Source organism: Protomyctophum parallelum (genome assembly GCF_964188405.1).
Source record: "Protomyctophum parallelum genome assembly, chromosome: 11".
NCBI lineage: Eukaryota > Metazoa > Chordata > Actinopteri > Myctophiformes > Myctophidae > Protomyctophum > Protomyctophum parallelum.
In genome coordinates, this window is record NC_139707.1 from 50653921 (window position 1) to 50681904 (window position 27984).

Genomic DNA, 27984 nt, shown 5'->3' on the forward strand with positions numbered 1-27984 from the left:
CTTAACCTGCCCAGGGTGTTCACAAAAGCCTGTGATGAAATCCCTGACCCCCCCCCCCCCCCACCCCCGGCTATTTTCAACTAGCCTTACAGTGCCCGGGGCCCCCGGGGGCCACATGCGGCCCTTACCTTCACCTGATGCAGGTTGATATCGGGAACAATTTTACAATTTAGGCATTTAGCAGAAGCTCTTAATCCAGAGCGACTTACATTAAGCAAGAACAAAAAGCATGGGAATAGGCTACATCAAAAGCATTTATCATGAAACATGCGTAAGCTAAGAAAGTAACAGTGGAATATCTATATAATGAAACTATACATATACAACTATGCTATACATATGTAGGCCTACTATGGCCGCGGCGTGCTATGACTATATACAATGCAATTATAATGCTGTCTACATAACATGCTATAAGTCTGTATCAAATGCTATCTAAGTCTACAGAAATGCTATCTAAGGGGGTGGGGTAAGTGCTATGGGCCATGATGGAGTCTGAAAAGGTGGGTTTTCAGACTACGGCGGAAGACTGGGAGTGATGCTGCAGTTCTGACTGCAATGGGAAGTGCATTCCACAGTTTTGGAGCCAGACCTACCTATTATTGATTTCTGCTGTTACAATTCCAAACATGCACACGTTTGATGTCATACTTCAGTCTATAGGCTATTTCGTAGTTTTATGCCTGGTACATAATTTACATTCTTACAGTCTTTTTTTAATGTCCAATGTATTTGAATTTACAAGTTCTTAAAGTTAACAAAATGCTAAATGCATTTGAACATGAATATAAATGCTACTTTTCAGGATTCCAATTTAAAAAGGACAAAAATAGCAATAATCTACAAGCTTTGGCTATTTTTTTATACTTCTGTGTTGATATCAAACGGCAATAATTATAGCTTACACAGCTTACACAACACATTTATAATTTTGTCCTATATTGTAATTTGTTAATGAGACAGTTGGATTTGTCTTTGATAGGCTATTTTGTATTCTTACATTTATTGTGACTTTATGGTGTTCAAAAATAGAAAGAAAGAAAAAAAAAATAGTGAAATATAGTGGCCCATTTGAAGAAAGAAATGTTATTCATGTATTTGTTTTGACGTTTTATTGCTTTTTCTTTATTGTGATGTAAAGCAATTTGCACTGCATGAAAGATCACGAATGGTGCTATATTATTAGTATTATTATTATTGTTATTGTTATTGTTATTGTTATTATTATTATTATTATTATTATTGTTATTATTATTATTATTATTATTAATGTTATTGTTATTATTAGTGTTATTGTTATTGTTAATGTTATTGTTATTGTTATTGTTATTGTTATTGTTATTGTTATTGTTATTATTGCTATTGTTATTATTCGCTTCTTTTGACTTGTTTTCTTAGACCTGGCAACACTGCTCCCCATGACGTCATGAATGAGCGACAACAATGGAACGTCATCATTGAACGACAACAAGGTGACGTCGTCAGTGAGCGACATCGTGTTGTGAAAAGGTAACGGCGTTTTTCAGCTTCTCTTCATTTCGTCTCTCTATTATCGTCACGTTCTGTGTACCAAACGTTTAAAATAGTGCTATTTTTAAAGCCTAATTATCGTCACGTTCTTTGTACCAAACGTTTAAACTATAGTGCTGTTTTAAATCCTAATTATCGTCACGTTCTTTGTACCAAACGTTTAAACTAGTGCTGTTTTTAAAGCCTAATTATCGTCACGTTCTGTGTACCAATCGTTTAAACTATAGTGCTGTTTTAAATCCTAATTATCGTCACGTTCTGTGTACCAAACGTTTATACTAGTGCTGTTTTTAAAGCCTAATTATCGTCACGTTCTGTGTACCAAACGTTTATACTAGTGCTGTTTTTAAAGCCTAATTATCGTCACGTTCTGTGTACCAAACGTTTATACTAGTGCTGTTTTTAAATCCTAATTATCGTCACGTTCTGTGTACCAAACGTTTATACTAGTGCTGTTTGTTTTGTATTGACCTGTACTACTTTGGTTGGTTGGATTGATTGATTGAAGTATTAACAGTTTGCAGAATTACAGTACATTTCAAGCACAACTCAATACAAACCTTGTTCAATTCATCATAGTTTAACTGTAAATCTGTTAATTTTAAAATATATTCCAGGGACCCCCATGAGAGAAGATGTTTACTACAGCTCTAGCAGTGATTCTCAACCCGTTTAATTTCATGGACCCCCAGTTTGACATGCATTAGTCTATACAGACCCCCATTTAATGGCATTTATATCTCTGGGACCCCCAATACTATTTTTATTTGTTGTTACCTCTGTAAAGCCCCCCCATGTAAAGCGTCTTTGGGTACATATGCACACATGGCATCAAAGCATGGTGTTGTGTGCAGGCACACTACACTTTGTCTTTCTTTTATCTGTATTGTATTGTGTTTTTGTATGGACGTAGTGTTGGGTGCTTGCACATATGCACACATGGCATCAACGCATGGTGTTGTGTGCAGGCACACTACACTTTGTCCTTCTTTTTATCATTCATTCATTTTTTAAGAGCCTGCCCAGGGACTACAGATGAAATTTAGCTTCGGCTAACTCTGGCCCATTTACATTGATGTGAAAACTGACATGTTGATTAATGAGCTTTGTCCCTGTCAAATAAATAAATAAATAAAATACTCAGAAAAGCGCTATATAAGTTTGAGATATTATTATTATTGTAAAATAAATACCCAACGGTTCCATTTGTACACTCAGAGTTACAGACCCCATAAGGGTCCATTTGTTTCTTAACTATGATTTAGCTGGGGACACCCTGGAACTCCCTCAAGGACCCCTGGCGGTCCCCGGACCCCACTTTGGGAACCACTGCTCTAGGGTATTCTATACGTTCATCTGAATGGGACAGCAAGGATGCTAATATCCATCCGTAGTAGCTAAACAGAATAAATCACACCTGTGTGAAGTGAGGGGCGCTCTTAATTTAGGCTATGAAATGTTGTTTACAGAACAACAAAGATGTCTGACGTGGTGAATGTGTTGTTTAACAAATAGCAAAACATATTTCAGGATTTCAATTAAATATAGCAAGAATACCCGATCTACAAGCTCAAATCATGTCGCACTGCAACGGGTTTTGAGCTTGTAGGTCGTCAATTTTTTGCTACGATAGTAAAATGCAATGTGGCCCTCTGGAGTGAGTGTGGAACTATAGTGGCCCTCTGGAGTGAGTGTGGAACTATAGTGGCGCTCTGGAGTGAGTGTGGAACTATAGTGGCCCTCTGGAGTGAGTGTGGAACTATAGTGGCCCTGTGGAGTGAGTGTGGAAATAGTAGCCCTCTGGAGTGAGTGTGGAACTATAGTGGCCCTCTGGAGTGAGTGTGGAACTATAGTGGCCCTCTGGAGTGAGTGTGGAACTATAGTGGCCCTGTGGAGTGAGTGTGGAACTATAGTGGCCCTCTGGAGTGAGCGTGTAACTATAGTGGCCCTCTGGAGTGAGTGTGGAACTATAATGGCCCTCTGGAGTGAGTGTGGAACTATAGTGGCCCTCTGGAGTGAGTGTGGAACTATAGTGGCCCTCTGGAGTGAGTTTGGAACTATAGTGGCCCTCTGGAGTGAGTGGAACTATAGTGGCCCTCTGGAGTGAGTGTGGAACTATAGTGGCCCTCGCCATCGTCAAAGTTGCCCAGCCCTGTTTTAGGCTATGCAATGTTCTTGTCTATAGATTGAACATCGTTTACAAAATGTCTGACGTGGTGAATGTGTTGTTTACAGAGCGTAAAGATGTCCGACGTGGTGAATGTGTTGTTGTTGTTGTTGTTTACAGAGCGTAAAGATGTCCGACGTGGTGAATGTTGGGGTGAACCTGGACGCCTTCTCGGCGGCCATCAGCTCCATCCAGGCTCTGAGGTGCTCCGTCAGCCGGGTGTTCCACTCGCTGAAGGACGGCATGAGGAACCAGGAGACGCTGGAGGGACGAGAGAAGCTCTTCATCACCGAGTTCCAGGAGCACCTGCAGGCTGTCAACAGAGACCTGAAGTAAGCTATAGATACTGTAGACAACCTGCAGGCTGTCAATAGAGACCTGAAGTAAGCTATAGATACTGTAGACAACCTGCAGGTACGGAAATATGTATTAGTTGTCCTGGTACAATAATATGTAAGTGATTTTCTTTGGTTAAAATAAGTGCATAAGTGTAGTTCCCTGTCTAAATTCGAACAGAAACATTGTGTGTGTGTGTGTGTGTGTGTGTGTGTGTGTGTGTGTGTGTGTGTGTGTGTGTGTGTGTGTGTGTGTGCGCTCTCTGTGTGCGTGCGCTCTGTGTGTGTGTGTGTGTGTGTGCGTGTGTGTGTGTGCGTGCGCTCCCTGCAGTGAGCTGGACCGTCTCAGCGGTCTGGTCGGACGGCCATCAGAGTCTCATCCTCTCCATAACTCTGGTCTGCTCAGCCTGGACCCGGTCCAGGACAAGACCCCTCTGTACAGCCAGCTGCTGCAGGCCTACAAGTGGTCCAACAAGGTACTGCACCCCCCCACACACCCCTCTAGTGGTCGAACAAGGTACTGCAGCCCTACACACACCCCTCTATAGTGTTGCAGTCCCGCCCCCTTTCAGAACGACGAGTGGCCCAGGAAATGAAATGCAATGCATTTCTCCCATAGGATTTTCTTTAAGTATTTATTTAAAGACGGTTACGCCGCGGACAAAGCCAACTCGGATTGTGACGAATCATGACAATGAACACAATGTTTTGGGCCGATCAAATAATTTATAAGAAGAAAACAAAACAAATAGTGTTGTCTCCTGCCTTTATTTTCTTCTTTCTAATGATTTGATCGGCCCAAAATATTGTGTTCATTGTCATGATTTGTCACAATCCGAGTTGGCTTTGTCCGCGGCGTAACCGTCTTTAAATAAATACTTAAAGAAAATCCTATGGGAGAAATGCATTGCATTTCATTTCCTGGGCCACTCGTCGTTCTGAAAGGGGAAGGACTGCGACGCTCTATAGAGCGTAGCAGTCCCGCCCCCTTTCATGACGACGCCAGGCCCAGGAAATGAATCACAATGCATTTTCCCCATAGGCATTTCAAAACATATTTATTTAAAGACCTTTTAAGCGTCGTACGAAGCCAACTCTTGTCGTGACAAATCATGACACACACAATATTTTGGACCAAACAAATGATTACAAAGAAGAAAAACAACAAAACAAGTGTTGTAACCTGCCGTTTTTTTTCCACTTTCTAATTCTTAGTTTGGCCCGAAAAATTGCGACGCTCTATAGTATTTGTATGAATACATAATGATGAGTGACAGGTCTATAATCATTATGTGACGATGATTGACGGCTCCAGTTTGTTCTAATCATTACGTCATGATGATTGACAGCTCCAGTTTGTTTCTAATCATTACGTCATGATGATTGACAGCTCCAGTTTGTTCTAATCATGACGTCATGATGATTGACAGCTCAAGTTTGTTCTAATCATTACGTTATGATGATTGACAGCTCCAGTACCACGCGGGCCTCGCCTCCAGCCTGCTGAACCAGCAGTCACTCAAGCGGTCGGCCAATCAGATGGGAGCGTCGGCCAAGAGACGTCCCAAAGTCCAGCCCAGCACTTTGGTCCTGCCGCCCCAGTAAGTCCATTCCAGTACTCAGTAAGTCCATTCCAGTACTCAGTGAGTCCATTCCAGTACTCAGTGAGTCCATTCCAGTACTCAGTAAGAGTCCATTCCAGTACTCAGTGAGTCCATTCCAGTACTCAGTGAGTCCATTCCAGTACTCAGTAAGAGTCCATTCCAGTACTCGGTAAGTCCATTCCAGTACTCGGTGAGTCCATTCCAGTACTCGGTGAGTCCATTCCAGTACTCGGTGAGTCCATTCCAGTACTCGGTGAGTCCATTCCAGTACTCGGTGAGTCCATTCCAGTACTCAGTAAGAGTCCATTCTAGTACTCGGTAAGTCCATTCCAGTACTCGGTGAGTCCATTCCAGTACTCGGTGAGTCCATTCCAGTACTCGGTGAGTCCATTCCAGTACTCGGTGAGTCCATTCCAGTACTCAGTGAGTCCATTCCAGTACTCAGTGAGTCCATTCCAGTACTCAGTGAGTCCATTCCAGTACTCAGTGAGTCCATTCCAGTACTCAGTGAGTCCATTCCAGTACTCAGTGAGTCCATTCCAGTACTCAGTAAGTCCATTCCAGTACTCAGTGAGTCCATTCCAGTACTCAGTAAGTCCATTCCAGTACTCAGTGAGTCCATTCCAGTACTCAGTGAGTCCATTCCAGTACTCAGTGAGTCCATTCCAGTACTCAGTGAGTCCATTCCAGTACTCAGTGAGTCCATTCCAGTACTCAGTGAGTCCATTCCAGTACTCAGTGAGTCCATTCCAGTACTCAGTGAGTCCAGTCCAGTACTCTGAATCCCCCCTTTCCCCTCACTGTATATGTATCTTTTTCCCTATTTGCTTCCTATATGATGAATTCCTGTTCTGTTCTTTAACTACATAGAAGTGTCTATTTGTATGTCTCTAAATGTTTTGATGAATTGAACAATGTGGACCCTGTTGTAAACAAGTGTAATGCTTAATTGGGTCGTCCACTCACAGTTAACAGTATTTGTATTGAGTTTGTGCTTGAAATGTATACTGTAATTCTACAAACTGTTAATTCATATTTCAATCAATCAATCAAAACTCAGTGAGTCCATTCCAGTACTCAGTGAGTCCATTCCAGTACTCAGTGAGTCCATTCCGGTACTCAGTGAGTCCATTCCAGTACTCAGCCGATACCGATATTGCCGATACCGATCACAGCGTCGTGAAATCCATACATTTTTCCATTGTGTAGCATTATATACTTACTGTATTTAATGAATGACTCTTCTTACACATCATTGACATTGTAAGTATAAAAATTAGGGGATGAGAAAGTATCATGAATTGACAACAGTATCGGACAACCTGGCATTCCAGGGATGTGCACACATAGATGTCAAAGGGGGATTCAGCCCCTGCCCTTTTACCCGTCTGTAAAACAACTGCCCTTTTACCCGTCTGTAAAACAACTGCCCTTTTACCCGTCTGTAAAACAACTGTCCCTTTTACCCGTCTGTAAAACAACTGCCCTTTTACCCGTCTGTAAAACAACTGCCCTTTTACCCGTCTGTAAAACAACTGCCCTTTTACCCGTCTGTAAAACAACTGCCCTTTTACCCGTCTGTAAAACAACTGCCCTTTTACCCGTCTGTAAAACAACTGCCCTTTTACCCGTCTGTAAAACAACTGCCCTTTTACCCGTCTGTAAAACAACTGCCCCCTTTTACCCGTCTGTAAAACAACTGCCCTTTTACCCGTCTGTAAAACAACTGTCCTTTTACCCGTCTGTAAAACAACTGCCCCCTTTTACCCGTCTGTAAAACAACTGCCCTTTTACCCGTCTGTAAAACAACTGCCCTTTTACCCGTCTGTAAAACAACTGCCCCCTTTTACACGTCTGTAAAACAACTGCCCCCTTTTACACGTCTGTAAAACAACTGCCCTGAATCTAGATCATAGGTGAATGAATCTAGATTGCGATATATCTTTCGATAATTGTGCAACACTATATTCAAATCATCACTTTGACAAGTTTGATGTAATTTCTAGGAATCTGCTAAGTGTGTGTGTGTGTGTGTCTGTGTGTGTGTGTGTGTGTGTAGGTATGTGGATGATGTCATCTCTCGTATAGGAAGGATGTTTCCAGACATGACCATCCAGCTGTTCAGACCCAACGGAACCTCCGCTGTACTGCTGGTACGCACACACACACATGCACACACGCATGCACACACATACTGGACACACACGCAAGCACATGCATCCACACACACACACATACTGTACACACACGCACACTAAAACATTCCAGGTGACTAAAATGTGACTAAAACTAAACGAAAACTATCAAGAGACTAAAACTAAAATCAAAATGTTGTGCCAAAAACAACCCTGTTCCATACACTGGTCAAGCCCTCCATGCAGGTCCCTTCCTCACTTTCAGCTTTGAGACGCTTCTAACCCATTCTGACCTGAGATCAGATTCATACGAGGTTTCCACTGGACACACACTGGTCTGATTAACCCATTCTGACCTGAGATCAGATTATAAAAATGTCAGTCGTTCTTCGATTTTTCAAAAATAGCAGACCTACAAGCTCTTAGCACGCCACTCGGTGGCGCGCTATGAGCTTGTAAATCTGCTATTTTTCAATAGTTAAAGCATAACATGATAACATGAACACCAAAATAGGTTCCCGTTCAGAATACGCTAATTCATGCCAGTCCACTTCCTCACAAAGAGTCCGGTTTCCGGGTGTTTATCTCTGTGTTTATTTCTGCATATGCCCAAATATGGAGGAATGACGTCGTATTACGTCGTAACACATATCAAACTAATGGATAACATTATTTTTTCAGATTGCCAATCTGATTGCCAATTTGGCCAATCGGATTGTGTCAAATCATTAGCTATCCTACAATATGATGTAATCAAGGATTGACATCACAACCATATCATTGTTATTTATAAATAACAGTGCGATGCACTAAACATCAGTTAGTGATTTGCAACAAGGAAACCTGAGCTGCCTTCATCCTAACAAGTTAGTCTGTAAGTTAGTTGTCAACACTCATTGGCGGTGGAGCTGCTGTGTGAAATGTTTCACTGGACGATACATCTGGAAGGAGAACATAGGAAGGACCACGCTGCTGCTGTGGTGGTCGGACACGAGATCTACTGCTTTGGAGGAGACGGAAACCAGAGGAGACGAGATCACATTGAAGTACACGTCTTCAACACAGCGTCTTTATGTTGGAGGAAGTTGACCCCAGGGACCCCTGGAACAGGAGAACCTCACCTTGAGGTTCCCTCCAGGCGCTACGGTCACACAGCTGTGCTGATTGGAGACACTGTCTACCTCTGGGGAGGGTGGACTAACCAAGGTCGCTGCAACGTGCTTTATGCCTTTGATGTCGACGCCCACAGATGGTTCAAACCACAGGTTTCTGGGACCGTTCCAGAGGGGAGGTGGAACCACTCAGCCTGTGTGTTGGGGAAGGTCATGTTTATCCACGGAGGATTGGCCCAGACTGGACTCACTAATGACATCTACAAGTTGGACTCCACCACAATGGTCTGGTCTTTAATCAACACCAGAGGACTTCCACCTCCTGCTTCAGACAGTCACTCTGCTACTATCATTGGGACAAGGACAAAGATGTTTGTATTTGGGGGCTGTGGGGGTCAGCACTACAACACCATCAGAGTGTTTGACACAGAGACCAACCCCTGGATGAACACACCTTCTACACAATCACCTGCTCAATCACTAGCGCCACCTGCTGGCCGAGTCGGGATAATAAATCTGCCTTCTTTTACTGTGGCTGTGTGCGTGTGTGTGTGTGTGTGTGTGTGTGTGTGTGTGTGTGTGTGTGTGTGTGTGCGCGCGCATGTGCGTGCATATACGTGCCTACTGAATCATTCCAGTTTTGGGGTGTGGCCTCTTACCTACTGATCACATTCACGGTTTTTCAAACACATTACTTTTCTTTTCTTCACAAACGCTCAACGAACGTCTCATCTCCAACGATCTGCAGTGCGACCCTAGCAGGTTAGCCAAGAGCGCCATCTAGCGTCAAACAAACAAACAAACAAACAAAAACAATCTAAAAGCCACCATGTGACTCAAGCCCCAAGTGTAGCCCATCTAGTTTAAAGACTAAAAACAGATTACTAGCAGCTTTGTGGTTAGTTCAGCCACAGTAAAATAAGTGATTACTAGAGGCTTTGTGGTTAGTTCAGCCACAGTAAAATAAGGCAGACTCAGTTTGACTTTCCATCCTGGTTCTTTATGTCCTCGAGTCGAGAAGCAACAGTTTTTTTTCCAGCTGAAGCTTGGCCTATTGTCTCTCGTGTTGGCTTTGAGGACCTAGTCCTGATTGGCCGCACCGAGTCTGAACCCGTATACTCTGAAACGCCGCCGGCCTAAGCCAATGGGAGTGCCTCCCACGCCCTGAAAGGCTGCAGCGCTAGACGCGTTAACCCGGACTTTGCGATGACCGCCGCAGCGCGGAGTGCCTCACAACCGCGGCTAATGTTCTGAGCTAATTGGAGCTGCACAACAAAACGCGGGGATTGAAACAAACAAAATAACGTGGTTTCTGAGACTCTGTGTGTGACTCGCTGATAACTACAGCGCTGCTCTCCGATGATCTGAGGAAACAATGCTGCACGACATGGAGTCTGAGGAAGAATGAGACGATGAAAACTAGTCAGAAAACTGTCAAGTTCTCCTGACATCCCACAAGGGGGCTCGGCCTGCGGCCCGCGGGCCGCCAGTTGAATACCACTGCTGTGTGAAGTGTCATACAACGCTGTCTGTGTTCCAGGTGACTTTGGGGAAGGTGCTGAAGGCCATCGTCGTGATGAGGTCGTTGTTCATCGACAGAACCATCGTCCGAGGATACAACGAGACGGTTTACTCTGATGACGGCAAGGTACCTGTCTGTCTGTCTGTCTGTTGTCCTGTCCGTCCTGTCTGTCTAACTGTCTGTCACCATAGCATTGATCTCCATGGTAACGGGTCTCTCTCTCTCTCTCTCTCAGCTTGACATCTGGTCCAAATCTCAACACCAGGTGTTCCAGAAGGTAACAGACCATGCCACCACTGTTGTTAATGTTGCTAGGTAACAGACCATGTGTTTCTGGTTGCTAGGTAACAGACCATGTGTTTATGTTGTTGCTAGGTAACAGACCATGTGTTTCTGGTTGCTAGGTAACAGATCATGTGTTTATGTTGTTTGTTAGGTAACGGACCACGCCACCACTGCTCTCCTGCACTACCAGCTGCCTCAGATGCCTGACGTGGTGGTCCGATCCTTCATGGTGGGCTATCAATACTGATGATCACTTATCAATACTGTTATCAATACTGATGATCACTTGTCAATACTGTTACCACTGTTGATCACTTATCAATACTGTTGATCAGTTACCAATAGCCAGGCTTCTATCGAGGGCGAGGACACTTTTTTCTGTTATTTTGTAAAGACGCGAGGAACAACTTCTGAACAGAAGCAGTATATATTTGTTATGTATTGTGACTTTGAGTCTGACCACCATCAGAAACTACATGAAGGTGACACAAGTTTTGACAAATTGATACCGGGTACTCAATAAGCTTAGCTTATTGATACCGGGTACTGGATAAGCCCAAAGCTTATTGATACCGGGTACTCGATAAGCCCAAAGCTTATTGATACCGGGTACTCGATAAGCCCAAAGCTTATTGATACCGGGTACTCGATATGCCCAAAGCTTATTGATACCGGGTACTCGATAAGCCCAAAGCTTATTGATACCGGGTACTGGATAAACCCAAAGCTTATTGATACTGGGTACTCGATAAGCCCAAAGCTTATTGATACCGGGTACTCGATAAGCCCAAAGCTTATTGATACCGGGTACTCGATATGCCCAAAGCTTATTGATACCGGGTACTCGATAAGCCCAAAGCTTATTGATGCCGGGTACTGGATAAGCCCAAAGCTTATCGATACCGGGTACTCGATATGCCCAAAGCTTATTGATACCGGGTACTGGATAAGCCCAAAGCTTATCGAAACCGGGTGCTGGATACATTGTTATAGAGTTTGTTGGGGTATCGGGTTTCATCTCTCGTCATCAATACTGTTATCAATGACAATGAGCTTGTAACTCCTGCAATATTATGTATCCATGATCTGTGAATTTTCTCTTTCTCTCTCTCTCTGTGTGTGCGTGTGTGTGCGTGTGTGTGTGTGTGTGTGTGTGTGTGTGTGTGTGTGTGTGTGTGTGTGCCTGTGTGTGTGTGCGCGTGCGTCTCCTAGACGTGGCTGAGGTCGTACATCAAGCTGTTCCAGAGCTCGTGTCAGCGATGTGGGCGTTTCCTTCAGGACGGACTGCCTCCCACATGGAGGGACTTTAGGACCCTGGAGGCCTTCCACGAGACCTGCCGCATGTAGACACGCCCACATCGGAGAGACAACCAATCCTGTGAGACCTGCAGCATGTAGACACGCCCACAGCGGAGAGACAACCAATCCCGCGAGACCTGCCGCGTGTAGGCCCGCCCACAGTGGACAGCCAACCAATTGCCAAATGACTGTTGCATTTAGCTCCGTTTTAGTTTTATTTTTCTTTTTTTTCCACACTTTTCTTTTTATATGAATAAAGTTTGTTTTGAATGTCAGGCTGGTAAGAATGTTATTTGATTGAATAGTTTTAGGGAGAAGTGATCATTTCCTCTCCCTTTCCTGAAATATGGTTAAGGAATAAAATATGGTTATAAGGAATAAAATATGGTTAAAAGTAATAAAATGTGGTTATAAGGAAATATATGCTGAAATATGGTTATAAGGAATAAAATATGCTTATAAGTTATAAAATATGGTTATAATATATATATATATATATATTATATGGAAATATATGCTGAAATATGGATTTTCAGGCTTGTTATAAAGGAGGCCAGTGATATCATTTTTTGAGGAATGGGGTCCACACATTCTACACTGGAAGGAGAATTTACAATTTAGTAAGTAAGTATTTATTAACAGTTTGCAGAATTACAGTACATTTCAAGCACAAACTCAATACAAAGACTGTTAACTGTGAGTGGACGGCACCATAAAGCATTACAATTGTTTACAAGAGGGTCCACCTTGTTCAATTCATCATAACATTTAGAGACGTACAAATATACACTTACATAGCCATGAACTGGAAAGTTGTGGCATTATAAATTAGGTTTTAAAGGGTTATAAACCTAAAGCAAAACATAAATTAACAGAAAACTAAATAATTAAGGCACTACAATACAAAGAACTAAAATAAAAATAACTAACTAATCCTAACAAACACAGGAAATAAAGATTGCAGAATTAAATCAGGCTCCCATATACTCTCCCCGGAACAACATCTTTTCAGATGGGGGTCCACGGCCCAATGCAGATAATGTTGGAGGTCCTTGACATGAAAAAGGTTGAGAATCACCACTGGTAGGCTACAGAAACATTTTAGGATTTAGAAGACATTTTGTAGAATCTGCCTCAGGTCTAAATGGGTTAAACATACGACTCAGTTTAACATTAGATCTGATCATATTGTCCACTAATTACCAGGGCATTTTTTTAATTTTTAAAATTGAATTATCCATTTTTTTAATTTATTAATTTTAATTTTTAATTAAAATGAGCACATCTCTGCAGATTAAATGTGAACGCTATTGCATTTTAGATTTATTTTTGTCTCAAAAATTGCGTTTATATTTATAATGACCTGAAAATGAAAAAGCATTTCTCTGATTTCAATAGATTTTTCCGTATTTTCACATTTCATTTGAATTTGGGCAGCTTTACGCTTCCATAGATAAGTTACTAAATACTCGTCTCTGATGGAGGGGAAAGGAACTGGTTGGAATAACGTGTTCCTTCCACGCGCTACGTCCAACCAGGGAAACTCCCCCCTGTCAGGTGTAAAGGAGCAACTTGGACACTCAGGCATGAAGGAAGCATGAGTTCAAGTCCGTTGCTCTCCCCTTGTCCCCCATATATGGGGACTAGGTTGGTCTCCCCTTGTCCCCCATATATGGGGACTAGGTTGGTGGAGGGTGTGTAGAGCCCAGGATCACATTAGATGATTGACACAGGGGTGAAAAATGGGTTACAAAATCGTGGGATAAAAAAAATATTTTAAAAAAAAAGTTACTAAATACTAATACTAGTCTTCGACGGAGCGCCAAACGCATCCCCATGGAAACCAGAAGACGCTCCCCTCTCATCGCATCTAGGAGGGCCCGCCCACTACATCCTGACGTCAACACGCAACGTTTGTTTTGGTTTTTCTGCTGCGTACGACGTGATCCAAGATGGCGGCGCCCATGGAGGTGTGTGGTGGTGTGTGTGTGTTGGCGTCGCTGGGGGACAAGTTTCCTCCGACCGTCAGCCCGTGGCACGCGCTGGCCGACAGGCGGCGCTTTGATGCGATGTTTAGGACCTCTTCCTCATCTTCCTCATCCTCATCGCACCTCCTGCTGTTCACCTCCTCTTTGGAGGAGGAGAGGTAAACGCGCACACACAATATATTAGCCCTCCAAGCAGAACCCAAATGCTACTGAAGTTTCTGACATTTGTTCGACCCAGTGCATTGGGTCCTGTTCCACGTCGTCCATGCCACCTGATTAAAACATTTACTGGCTCATGTTTACATGTTTACCGCCTCTCCGCGCTCTTTGACGATATTCTTCAGTATGAGGCTTTCTGAATATGTAAAGTATAAGTACCCATACATGCCGCTGCGAATATCTCCTGTGGCGCGGAAGCCGTTAAGTATTTTTAATATATGTTTGCCCGATTTGGAAGCTTGGATTCTTCTTTTCCTTCCTTGTTTATTGACACGTCATTGTACCGCCTATCTGGCTAGCTAGTGGCGCTATAGCTATGACACAGCAGATCAGAGGCAGGGACGTAGCCTCACAAGCCAACCGCACACCGGGAGGCGGTACAATAAACGGTAAACAAACAAGAAGAAATAAAGCGACCAAATCGGTCAAACAAAGATTAAAAATACTTAACGGCTTCCGCGCCACAGGAGATATTCGCAGCTGGATGTATAGCTACTTAAAGTTACCGAATTCAGAATAACTCAAGGAAAATAATGGCGTCACATGCCGCGGGTCCTATTTTAGAGAGAATCTCCACTTCCGCATATAGGAATTTCCATACGAAAATACAGTAGTGAGCAGGGACCCAACGTAAAACTCAACAAAAGATCAGAAAAGTTTTACGTAGGGTCCCGAAAGGGGCTAACAATATATATACTCTAAGGCACACACACACACACACACACACCTCCTGCTGTGAAGGTGAACACAATGTCTTCTCTGTCATGTCTAACAAGCAGAAACAGTGGTGGGGAGAGAAAAAAACTTTCTCTAATGAGATAACAACACAGGCAGACTCTTCACATACTAGACTGAGCATGTCTGAAATTAGCCATGGTTCTTGGCTCTCGTATTTCATGGCTGGCAGTCATGTTTCAGGGTAGCCCCTCTCGGAACCCTCCATAAAGCTTTTCTGAAATTTGGATGTCGCTTTATGTAGGGTCCCTGTCCATATCTATATTTTCGTATGGGGATTTTGGAACGCGGGCATAAATATGCTCGCTAACATCGTATCTGCGGCGTTTGACGGCCTTTTTTTGTTTGAGTTATTCTGAATTCGTGAACTATAAGTACCTATACATACCGCTGCGAATATCTCCTGTGGCGCGGAAGCCGTTAAGTATTTTTAATCTTTGTTTGACCGATTTGGTCGCTTTGATTCTTCTTGTTTATTTACCGTTTATTGTACCGCCTCCCGGTGTGCGGTTGGCTTGTGCCGGCTACGTGCCTGCCTCTGATCTGCTCTGTCATAGCTATAGCGCCACTAGCTAGCCAGATAGGCGGTACAATGAGGTGTCAATAAACGGAATTAAAGGAAGGAAAAGAAGAATCAAAGCGACCAAATCGGTCAAACATAGATTAAAAATACTTAACGGCTTCCGCGCCACAGGAGATATTCGCAGCGGTATGTATAGGTACTTATACTTCACAGATTCAGAAGCCCTCACACGAAAAAAAAGTCGTCAAAGAGCGCAGACAGGCGTTATCCACGGTGTTTATGTTTTATTTATGTCCGCGTACCAGGTGGCAGGGTACTGCTGGAACAGGACCCCATGGTCTGGGTCGTCAAAAATGTCAGAAACTTCAGTACCATTGGGTTCTGCTTGGAGGGCTAGTTTCAGGGCTAGTCTGAAATAAGTGCCAGAGCTGAAATTGACATGTAAATATGAAATAAATGTAGCTAGGTGTAATGTTAGAGTCCACAGAAGACATGTAAATATGAAATAAATGCTTAAACATGTAGCTAGGTGTAATGTTAGAGACCACAGAAGACATGTAAATATGAAATAAATGCTTAAGCATGTAGCTAGGGGTAATGTTGGAGTCCACAGAAGACATGTAAATAGGAAATAAATGCTTAAACATGTAGCTAGGTGTAATGTTAGAGTCCACAGAAGACATGTAAATATGAAATAAATGCTTAAACATGTAGCTAGGTGTAATGTTAGAGTCCACAGTAGACATGTAAATATGAAATAAATGCTTAAACATGTAGCTATAGGTGTAATGTTAGAGACCACATGTAAATATGAAATAAATGCTTAAACATGTAGCTAGGTGTAATGTTAGAGTCCACAGTAGACATGTAAATATGAAATAAATGCTTAAACATGTAGCTAGGTGTAATACCATACCATACCATACCATACCATCTGTATTTATATAGCACATTTTAAAACAACAACGTTGTACCAAAGTGCTTTACAGTAAAACATAAAAAAAAAAAACTTCAACATTAAAAAACAACTTCATTTAAAAACCACAAAACAACCACAAACAACATGCACAGTGTCACGTTAAACATCGAACATCTCATACTGTGCTTGGAGAAGCCAAGGAATAAAGGTAAGTCTTGAGGCGTGACTTAAACACCTGGAGGGTGGGGGCTTGTCTTGTGTGCAGAGGCAGCTCATTCCAGAGCTTGGGAGCTGCCACTGCAAAAGCTCGATAACCTCTGAGCTTCAGCCTGGTTTTAGGAACCACCAGGAGAAGCTGGTCAGAGGACCTGAGCGTCCGTGTCGGAGCATAGGGTTTCAGCAGTTCAGATAAATAAATGGGTGCCAAACCATTTAGACACTTAAAGACAAAGAGCAATACATTGAAATCAATCCTGTATCGCACAGGAAGCCAGTGGAGGGAGGCTAGTACAGGGCTGATGTGGTCTCGCTTACGTGTGCCTGTATGTAACCTAGCAGCTGCATTCTGGACTAGCTGTAATCGAGATATGGAAACATGGTTTACTCCAATATACAGGGCATTACAGTAGTCAAGGAGGGAATGAAAGCATGAATTACAGTTTCATACACAGAGCGGGATAGACAAGACTTAACCTTAGATAGCCTCCTAAGCTGGAAGAAGCTCTTTCTTACTACTTCATTTATTTGTTTGTCCATCTTTAGGTCAGAGTCGATTTTGAAACCTAGATTGGTGGCAGTAGGCTTCAAGAAGGGCTCAAGGGGGCCTAAAACACCAGGAGGGGACACATGTGCTTGTGTGGGCCCAAACACCATAACTTCAGTTTTGCTGTCATTGAAGTTTAGGAAGTTTAAAGCCAGCCATGCTTTTACATCCTCGAGGCAAGCAAGGAGTGGTTTCAAAGAGTCAGGATTGTTACGCTTTAGAGGCAAATAAATCAGCGTAACAATGGAAAGAAACACAGTGTTTTCAAAAAATAGATCCTAGGGGGAGCAGATACAACATAAACAGAATTGGTCCAAGAATAGAGCCCTGTGGCACTCCACAATGGAGGGATGCTGTGGTGGATGTGGCATCCACATTAGTAATGTTAGAGTCCACAGTAGACATGTAAATATGAAATAAATGCTTAAACATGTAGCTAGGTGTAATGTTAGAGACCACAGAAGACATGTAAATATGAAATAAATGCTTAAACATGTAGCTATAGGTGTAATGTTAGAGACCACAGAAGACATGTAAATATGAAATAAATGCTTAAACATGTAGCTATGTGTAATGTTAGAGACCACAGAAGACATGTAAATATGAAATAAATGCTTAAACATGTAGCTAGGTGTAATGTTAGAGACCACAGAAGACATGTAAATATGAAATAAATGTAGCGATCTGCTTGTATTAAACAACGTTAAACTCACCAACATTGCAGCTGTAGGGAAAGCTTTTCAATCTGCAAAGCATTTGTTTCATGAACATCCACCGTAGACATGTTGTAATGAGCTACTTTCTGTCAAGACATTGACATTGTTGTGCCTGATTATTTTTCTACGTGTTTGGTTACCAACTACATCATTTAGCTGCATGGAACCCCCTCAAGGACCACTGGTTGAGAACCAATGAATTATGGTATAATGTTCAGGTCCATAAGGTTATCAGCTTAACTCACTCACTGCCATCTGGCGCCATCTAGTGGCTGGATTCATACGTCTCAAAAGTTTAATATACTGTATAGGCTACATATTCTATTATATTTTCAATATGTTGAAACTTTTCAACACCAGCTACTGACAGACCAAATAAAAAGTCCTATCTGATTGACAGCCCATACATACATCCACACAGAAAAGTCCTACCTGATTGACAGCCCCATACATCCACAGTTCCACACAGTAAAGTCCTATCTGATTGACAGCCCTCATACATCCACACAGAAAAGTCCTATCTGATTGACAGCCCTCATACATCCACACAGAAAAGTCCTATCTGATTGACAGCCCATACATTCACACAGAAAAGTCTTATCTGATTGACAGCCCATACATCAAACAGAAAAGTCCTATCTGATTGACATCCCATGTGACCAAAGTCACTTCCCATTACATTTTATTCCTCATCCTCAAAAAGAGCCCATTTTAATCGTTTCTCATATATTGATTTCTTAATGCATTAATAGTTAATTCCATCCATCTCTCTCTGTCTTGCAGTCACAGAAGCCTCTTCATCTGCGTTCACCTGCAAAGCTCTGAGGATGATGATGATGATGATGGCGGCGGTGGTGATGAAGCCGTGCTCAGACTCCACGCCAGCCTGGCGTTCCTCGCACATCACCGGCTCTCCGACCGGAGCCGCGGCACCGTGCGCCTGCTCCGACCCGCTAGGCCGCTGCCTCCTCCTTCGCCCTGGTCTCTGACCGTGTCTGACGGTCAGTGTTGGTTTAGGACCTGGTTTTTAGTCACAGGGCTTCCCAGAGTGGGAACAATTTACAATTTAGGCATTTAGCAGACGCTATTAACTGTCTGTCTGCGTGTCTTAACTGTCTGTCTGCCTGTCTTAACTGTCTGTCTGCCTGTCTGTCTCTCAGTGGTCCCTCTCAGTAAGGTGGTCTTGGCAGCGAGCAGCAGACAGACGCTGCGCTGGGCGACAAGCGACCACTTCTCCTCACTGATACAGGTAGGGGGCAGTAGAACGCTGCTACAGGTATGGACGGGGGACGTTAATAAAAATAATAACGTAATTAATTGTGATAATCAAAATGTACATAAAACGTAAAATAGCGCAGGTCCATTTGGTTTCATCTCACGCTCTCAAGACTTAAATTATTGTTAAACATCTGCATTGATTAATTTACAAGAAGTCTCTCCTAATGGTACCGACATCAATACAGCCTGTTATCTCTCCTAATGGTACCAACATCAACACAGCCTGTTATCTCTCCTAATGGTACCAACATCAATACAGCCTGTTATCTCCTAATGGTAACAACATCAATACAACCTGTTATCTCTCCTAATGGTACCAACATCAATACAGCCTGTTATCTCTCCTAATGGTAACAACATCAATACAGCCTGTTATCTCTCCTAATGGTACCAACATCAATACAGCCTGTTATTTCTCCTAATGGTAACAACATCAATACAGCCTGTTATCTCTCCTAATGGTACCAACATCAATACAGCCTGTTATCTCTCCTAATGGTACCAACATCAATACAGCCTGTTGTCTCTCCTAATGGTACCAACATCAATACAGCCTGTTATCTCTCCTAATGGTACCAACATCAATACAGCCTGTTATCTCTCCTAATGGTACCAACATCAATACAGCCTGTTATCTCTCCTAATGGTACCAACATCAATACAACCTGTTATCTCTCCTAATGGTACCAACATCAATACAGCCTGTTATCTCTCCTAATGGTACCAACATCAATACAGCCTGTTATCTCTCCTAATGGTACCAACACCAATACAGCCTGTTATCTCTCCTAATGGTACCAACATCAATACAGCCTGTTATCTCTCCTAATGGTACCAACATCAATACAGCCTGTTATCTCTCCTAATGGTAACAACATCAATACAGCCTGTTATCTCTCCTAATGGTACCAACATCAATACAGCCTGTTATCTCTCCTAATGGTACCAACATCAATACAGCCTGTTATCTCTCCTAATGGTACCAACATCAATACAGCCTGTTATCTCTCCTAATGGTACCAACATCAATACAACCTGTTATCTCTCCTAATGGTACCAACACCAATACAGCCTGTTATCTCTCCTAATGGTACCAACATCAATACAGCCTGTTATCTCTCCTAATGGTACCAACATCAATACAGCCTGTTATCTCTCCTAATGGTACCAACATCAATACAACCTGTTATCTCTCCTAATGGTACCAACATCAATACAGCCTGTTATCTCTCCTAATGGTACCAACATCAATACAGCCTGTTATCTCTCCTAATGGTACCAACATCAATACAACCTGTTATCTCTCCTAATGGTACCAACATCAATACAGCCTGTCAAACGATATTAACGAGTATCGTAATGTGCAGGTCCTCCTCGGGGCGTCCCGCTGGGTTCTGGCCAGAGAAGGAGACCCTCTGCTCCTCCCCTGTACCTCCCCTCCTCCTCCTCCTCTTCATCCTCCTCCTCACAGCCTCCTGGGAGAAGACCCCACTCAGGTAACGACAATATCACTATCGTCATCATTTATCGTCATTCGTAGATTCTTAGCCCACGATTGTGCCATTTTTCACCCCATTCTGTGCGGGAACCCCTTTTGGTGTTCTAGAAACCTTTTCTGGGCGGGGACCCCTCTTGGGGTTCTGTACAGTATGTACAGTATTCAAAAATGTAAAAAAAATGTTGATGCTGCTATATAAATATTATATAAATAATTTTTGAATACGTTTTTCAGAAAACTGGATTTAGAAGCGTTTTTAGAATCGGCCTCAGTCCAAAATGGGTTCAGCTGTAATCCTGGGCGCTTTCACATGACATGAAAAATCATAAACAATTCAAAACAAATCCAATGGCAGTCCTCAGGTGTAAACCAGTTTAACCCTGTCAGTTCCAGGTCTAAACCAGTTTAATCCTGTCAGTTCCAGGTCTTAACCAGTTACACCTGTCAGTTCCAGGTCTAAACCAGTTTAACCCTGTCAGTTCCAGGTCTTAACCAGTTACACCTGTCAGTTCCAGGTCTAAACCAGTTTAACCCTGTCAGTTCCAGGTCTTAACCAGTTACACCTGTCAGTTACAGGTCTAAACCAGTTTAACCCTGTCAGTTCCAGGTCTAAACCAGTTTAACCCTGTCAGTTCCAGGTCTAAACCAGTTTAACCCTGTCAGTTCCAGGTCTAAACCAGTTTAACCCTGTCAGTTCCAGGTCTAAACCAGTTTAACCCTGTCAGTTCCAGGTCTAAACCAGTTTAACCCTGTCAGTTCCAGGTCTAAACCAGTTTAACCCTGTCAGTTCCAGGTCTAAACCAGTTTAACCCTGTCAGTTCCAGGTCTAAACCAGTTTAATCCTGTCAGTTCCAGGTCTAAACCAGTTTAATCCTGTCAGTTCCAGGTTTAAACCAGTTTAACCCTGTCAGTTCCAGGTCTAAACCAGTTTAACCTTGTCAGTTCCAGGTCTAAACCAGTTTAACCCTGTCAGTTCCAGGTCTAAACCAGTTTAATCCTGTCAGTTCCAGGTTTAAACCAGTTTAACCCTGTCAGTTCCAGGTCTAAACCGGTTTAACCCTGTCAGTTCCAGGTCTAAACCAGTTTAACCCTGTCAGTTCCAGGTCTAAACCAGTTTAATCCTGTCAGTTCCAGGTCTAAACCAGTTTAACCCTGTCAGTTCCAGGTTTAAACCAGTTTAACCCTGTCAGTTCCAGGTTTAAACCAGTTTAACCCTGTCAGTTCCAGGTCTAAACCAGTTTAACCCTGTCAGTTCCAGGTCTAAACCGGTTTAACCCTGTCAGTTCCAGGTCTAAACCAGTTTAACCCTGTCAGTTCCAGGTCTAAACCAGTTTAACCCTGTCAGTTCCAGGTCTAAACCAGTTTAACCCTGTCAGTTCCAGGTCTAAACCGGTTTAACCCTGTCAGTTCCAGGTCTAAACCGGTTTAACCCTGTCAGTTTCAGGTCTAAACCGGTTTAACCCTGTCAGTTCCAGCGGTACTTTGAGGAGCTCGTGGTGTTGGAGTGTCGCCCGGTCCGACGCGGAGCGTTGACCAGCGATACGGTCGTCGTGGTGACCGACGGCGCCGTCTGTGAAGCTCCTCCCCCTTTCTCCTCCTCCGGGCCACTGGTGACATCATCGGTGGGCGGGGGCGGGGCAGTGACATCATCATCATCGGTGTTTGCATCAGACTTTGCACACCTGGCCAGCGGTCTCTTCGGCGATGCAGGTAAAGGTCAAAGGTCACTCCCAGTTTAATGATAAAATAATTTAACATGAAACATCAGAAGCACTTTCAAGATTTATCAAAGATGTTCAATTAAAGGACCACTTCACCACTTTTCAACCTATCTTCATATAATAGGCGCAATTTCTTTTCTACTCGGTCTGTGTCTCATAGGAGGGCTGTGGGCAGTTCAGAAACCGTCTTCCAGTGACATCATCGATGGGGAATACAAGCTAATAAAAACTGCAGGCTTTCTAGTCCTAAAAAGTTGCAATGCGAAAATGGAAGCCATCGTTCTCACGATAATGAAAATCTAAACATCTTTGTAAAAAAACCATTGTTAAAAAAATAATCTGCCTAATGATGATGTCACTGGAAGACGGTTTCTAAGTGAGGACCTATTATATGAAGATAGGTTGAAAAGTGGTGAAGTGGTCCTTTAACTATCTCTACCGCTAGCATAAACCCCAGTTCCATTAACTCTATCTCTACCACTAGCTGTTAGCATAGACCCCAGTTCAATTAACTCTCTCTCTACCGCTAGTTGTTAGCATAAACCCCAGTTCCATTAACTCTATCTCTACCACTAGCTGTTAGCATAGACCCCGGTTCAATTAACTCTCTCTCTACCGCTAGCTGTTAGCATAGACCCCAGTTCAATTAACTCTATCTCTACCGCTAGATGTTAGCATAGACCCCAGTTCCATTATCTCTCTCTACCGCTAGCTGTTAGCATAAACCCCGGTTCCATTAACTCTCTCTCTACCGCTAGCTGTTAGCATAGACCCCAGTTCCATTAACTATCTCTACCGCTAGCTGTTAGCATAGACCCCAGTTCCATTAATTAACTATCTCTACTGCTAGCTGTTAGCATAGACCCCAGTTCCATTAATTAACTCTACTGCTAGCTGTTAGCATAGACCCCAGTTCCATTAATTAACTCTACCACTAGCTGTTAGCATAGACCCCAGTTCCCAGTGCCAGCGGTACGCGTTCCCTTTAAAAGACGGAGTTTGACCGGGATAGGATTCTAAGATGTTCCTAGAAGCTTTGTCATTGGTTGAAAAGAAAAAATAAAGTCCCATGTGCCAATGTTGGCACCCATGCCAACCTCTGTGTGTGCGTGTGTGCGTGCGTGTGCGTGCGTGCTCTCTCATCAGGGTTCCTCGGGTGCAGCGGGGCCCTCCGGGGGGGCGGCGGGGGGGCTCCAGAGTACCAGGTGGAGGTTCGGGTGCTAACAAGACGTTTGGTCCCAGAGCGTGGGCGGGTGGTCCGCGACGGAGACGGACCCCTGGGTCTGGGTCTGGGCCTGGGTCTGGACCTAGGCCTGGATGTGGACAGCTGTGTGTTTGTGAACAAGCAGCTCCTTCTCAGACTGGGTCTGTTCAACACAGAATGGGTTCTCCTGCTAGGCCCAACGCAGCGACCGGCCCAGGTAAACATTTACATACTTTACTGTTCAACACAGAATGGGTTCTCCTGCTATAGGCCCAACGCAGCGACCGGCCCAGGTAAACATTTACATACTTTACTGTTCAACACAGAATGGGTTCTCCTGCTATAGGCCCAACGCAGCGACCGGCCCAGGTAAACATTTACATACTTTACTGTTCAACACAGTTCAACTTTACATATACTAATATACTTATAATACTAATATAATATAATATACTATTTATACTTTATATTACCTATCTGCTGGGCCGACCACAGATAGGTAAACATTTACATACTTTACTTATATACTAATATACTTTATTACATTTATACTTTATATTACCTAACTGCTGGGCCGAACGCAGCAGATAGGTAAACATTTACATACTTACTTATATACTAATATACTTTATTACATTTATACTTTATATTACCTATCTGCTGGGCCGAACGCAGCAGATAGGTAAACATTTACATACTTTACTTATATCTCTGCTGTCGGGAGAAAACCGCATAACTCCAAAATATACATCGTTCAGGAAATTAACCCGGCCCTGGCTAAGGACTCCTTTTAACGTCTTTTTTAATGACATCCTGCTCCGCCAACGACGCCTTTAACGTGTTAATCAGCGCTCTGATTAATGAATGATAAAACTATAAAAGTTGTCTTACCGCTAATCAAAGCTCGCATCGATCGGCAGCTCCGTGTTCCATTGCTTCCCCCTTCAGTCTCGATGCGTTGAACAAAGATCAAGGTGGAGGATGAGGTCCTTTCTAGACCTTTTTAACCCATTCTGACCTGAGATCAGATTCATATGAGGTTTCCACTGGACACACACTGGTCTGATTAACCCATTCTGACCTGAGATCAGATTCATACGAGGTTTCCACTGGACACACACTGGTCTGATTAACCCATTCTGACCTGAGATCAGATTCATACGAGGTTTCCACTAGACACACACTGGTCTGATTAACCCATTCTGACCTGAGATCAGATTCATACTAGGGGTGCAACGGTTTTCGGTTTGAAACCGAACCGTTCGGTACAGCATACACGGTTCAATGCGCTCTAATCATTAGAGCGCATTGAACCGTGTATGCTGTACCGAACGGCTGCGAAGAATGTATTTCTCGGTCACAGACCGGCCTACTTAGAAGTCTAGCACTCTTTCGGTCACAGAAGTGTAGCACTCTGTCGGCCCACCCCCTACACACACACACACACACACAGAGAGAGACGGCATGATGAGGAGAATCCAGCCCTCGTCTTTAAACGTCGTTCTTGAAAAGACCACTCTGTGGAATAATTATTGATCGTCATACACAGAGACACACACAGCGGAGTAACCTCGCGCCAACAGGCTTCTAAGCACGGTCTTTGTAAGGTTTGTTCAGATCTGATTCTGCATCTGCACTCGCTGTTTGAGTGCTAATTAAGAGGGAGAGTGAGAGCAAAAACAACCCGCAGCAGGACATTAATTCCGTCAGAAAAGTCCCAACAAAATACTCCATGAGTCCATGTCCAATCCATGACTGTAGATAGAAGCCCTTCTTATAATAATATAAGCATAATATCCTTATGTAGACTTATTGTAAACTTTTGTATTTTTCCGTGCGACACGACGCATTCACTGTGTGAATCCCTCTCCTCTTCCCTGCATGTGTTTACTGCCCCGTGTGAGCGCATATGTGCATTTTTTCCCCCTTGAAAATGATGATGATAAAGAAAATGCTATAAAAAAACGTTTTTGAGTGGTGCAAGCCACTGCCTGCCTGGCTGGCTGGCTGGGTATGGGCATGAAAACAGCATGGTTGTTTTTCACCACCTGTGCGCAACCTAACACACACACAAACACACACACGCACATTATTAACTGTATATATGATGATTTCGTGTGTGCCAGTACAGTGACAGTACAGTACATTACAGTAGAGGGTACAGTAGAGGGACCGGCACACAGTAACTCTGTCATTTCTCAACCGTTTCGGACACGGGGCGGCTCGCCGGAACCGGCCCGGCCCCCTGGGCGCGTTCCTGGGGGTCACTTCACACGGGTGTAATTTTTTTTTTACTGTACCGAAACCGAACCGAAACCATGGCCCCCATACCAAGGTTCGAACCGAACCGTGGTCTAACTGAACCGTTGCACCCCTAATTCATACGAGGTTTCCACTGGACACACACTGGTCTGATGAAGAGTATTCCATTTCAAATGACGCTGGATGAATACAGCGACTGTGTTTAGTGTCTCAATAGCTCTCCCCCGTGACCGCACGTCTAAAATATGAACGCTTCTAAAGACTCTTAGCGAGTGATTAACGCGATCGACGAGATCACCTCTTCTTCTACAGCCAAATAGAATGGTGGTGAACAGTTGGCGGTTTTCTGAACTACTGGTGCCCCCTGCTGGCCTGGAATGAGAAAACCTTATATATATTTTTTCAACAAAGCAATACAGCCGCCTCATCAACGTTGGTGTTGTATAATTTTATATATTGTCAATTACTTCCATGAGAGAGGGGGAGACGTGGTGGAGGAGGGTCCAATGGAGTTAAGAGGTTTTGTCCAAAGCACTTTTTACTACTTTTCATTGGTTCGTAGTCTGAAAACCCACCTTTTCAGACTCCATCATGGCCCATAGCACTTACCCCACCCCCTTAGATAGCATTTCTGTAGACTTAGATAGCATTTGATACAGACTTATAGCATGTTATGTAGACAGCACTATAATTGCATTGTATGTAGTCATAGCACGTCATAGTACATAATGTATAGCATAGTAGTATATATGTATAGTTTCATTATATAGATATTCCACTGTTACTTTCTTAGCTTACGCATGTTTCATGATAAATGCTTTTTATGTGATGTATTCCCATGCTTTTTGTTCTTGCTTAATGTAAATCGCTCTGGATTAAGAGCGTCTGCTAAATGCCTAAATTGTAAATTGTAAATTGTTCAATATTTTCGAAACAACGCACAAAAAAGAAAAAGCTAAACAGAATCCAGGTCTGGTGAGTCGCGGGGGGGGGGGGGGGGCGGGGGGGGGGGGGGGGGGGGCGTGTCCACGAAACGAGCACAGCACACAACAAATTCACGGGAATGCGCTATTTGTTGAATATTGTCAATATATTATATCAATATATTCCTCCTCCGCGTCATCAGTGCCCATACCCGAAGGCGGGGTTGGCGAAAGGGCCTTTCTGTGTGGAGATTGCATGTTCTCCCCGTGTCCCCTAGGGTAGGTACCCTCACAAAAAAACATGCAGTAATCCTGGTCACTAAACTGCCTCCCCCTGGCCAGCCGGGGCGCCTGATGGAGGGGAAAGGAACTGGTTGGAATAACGTGTTCCTTCCACGCGCTACGTCCAACCAGGGAAACTCCCCCCTGTCAGGTGTAAAGGAGCAACTTGGACACTCAGGCATGAAGGAAGCATGAGTTCAAGTCCGTTGCTCTCCCCTTGTCCCCCATATATATATGGGGACTAGGTTGCTCTCCCCTTGTCCCCCATATATGGGGACTAGGTTGCTCTCCCCTTGTCCCCCATATATGGGGACTAGGTTGGTGGAGGGTGTGTAGAGCCCAGGATCACATTAGATGATTGACACAGGGGTGAAAAATGGGTTACAAAATTGTGGGATAAGAAATATATATATATAAAAAAAAAGAAAATTGTCAATATATTTAGTCTTAGTTTTAGTCATCATATCTTAGTTTTCATTTAGTTTTCATTTAGTTTTAGTCGGTGGAAAAACGTAGTCGACGAACATTTTTAGTCTTAGTTTTAGTCGACGAAAACAACCCTGATTCTGTGCTGTGCCAGGTGCTTGTGGCGGACCTGGGGTTACCACGGCAACCCGAAGACACTGCCCTAATAACATCCACACTCTGGTTCAACCTGACCAATGGGAGCCCACTTCCTGTCGACGACCTGACCAATGGGAGTCCACTTCATGTCAACAACACCCGGTTAAGGATGAAGGTCATTATTGTAGTGGTTTATTTGGGCTTTTTTCTAAAGTGTAGTTGTTTATTTGGTCTTGTTTCTAAAGTGTAGTTGTTTATTTGGTCTTGTTTCTAAAGTGTAGTGGTTTATTTGGTCTTGTTTCTAAAGTGTAGTTGTTTATTTGGGCTTGTTTCTAAAGTGTAGTTGTTTATTTAGTCTTGTTTCTAAAGTGTAGTGTTTATTTGGTCTTGTTTCTAAAGT

At 43.3% G+C, this 27984-nt stretch overlaps 2 protein-coding genes across 2 annotated transcripts in view; both read left to right on the forward strand.

The window, feature by feature from the left end:
• Positions 1-1471: 1471 nt before the first annotated feature.
• On the forward strand, positions 1472-12264 carry med27 (mediator complex subunit 27). Its single transcript, XM_083777199.1, has 9 exons — positions 1472-1509; positions 3818-4029; positions 4364-4508; positions 5503-5633; positions 7696-7789; positions 10424-10531; positions 10641-10682; positions 10842-10919; positions 11903-12264. The coding sequence occupies exons 2-9, from the start codon at positions 3827-3829 to the stop codon at positions 12035-12037; spliced, it is 936 nt and encodes a 311-aa protein (XP_083633325.1). The 5' UTR covers positions 1472-1509; positions 3818-3826; the 3' UTR covers positions 12038-12264.
• Positions 12265-13941: 1677 nt separating this feature from the next.
• Positions 13942-27984, forward strand: part of pex6 (peroxisomal biogenesis factor 6) — a gene marked incomplete at its 5' end in the record, with an annotated part of 32014 nt that continues 17971 nt past the window's right edge. The window contains 7 exons of the mRNA XM_083776866.1: positions 13942-14135; positions 18636-18853; positions 19013-19101; positions 20498-20626; positions 22098-22338; positions 23496-23770; positions 27601-27759. Of these exons, the coding sequence (XP_083632992.1) occupies positions 13942-14135; positions 18636-18853; positions 19013-19101; positions 20498-20626; positions 22098-22338; positions 23496-23770; positions 27601-27759 (1305 nt within the window). The remainder of the gene's footprint in view (positions 14136-18635; positions 18854-19012; positions 19102-20497; positions 20627-22097; positions 22339-23495; positions 23771-27600; positions 27760-27984) is intronic.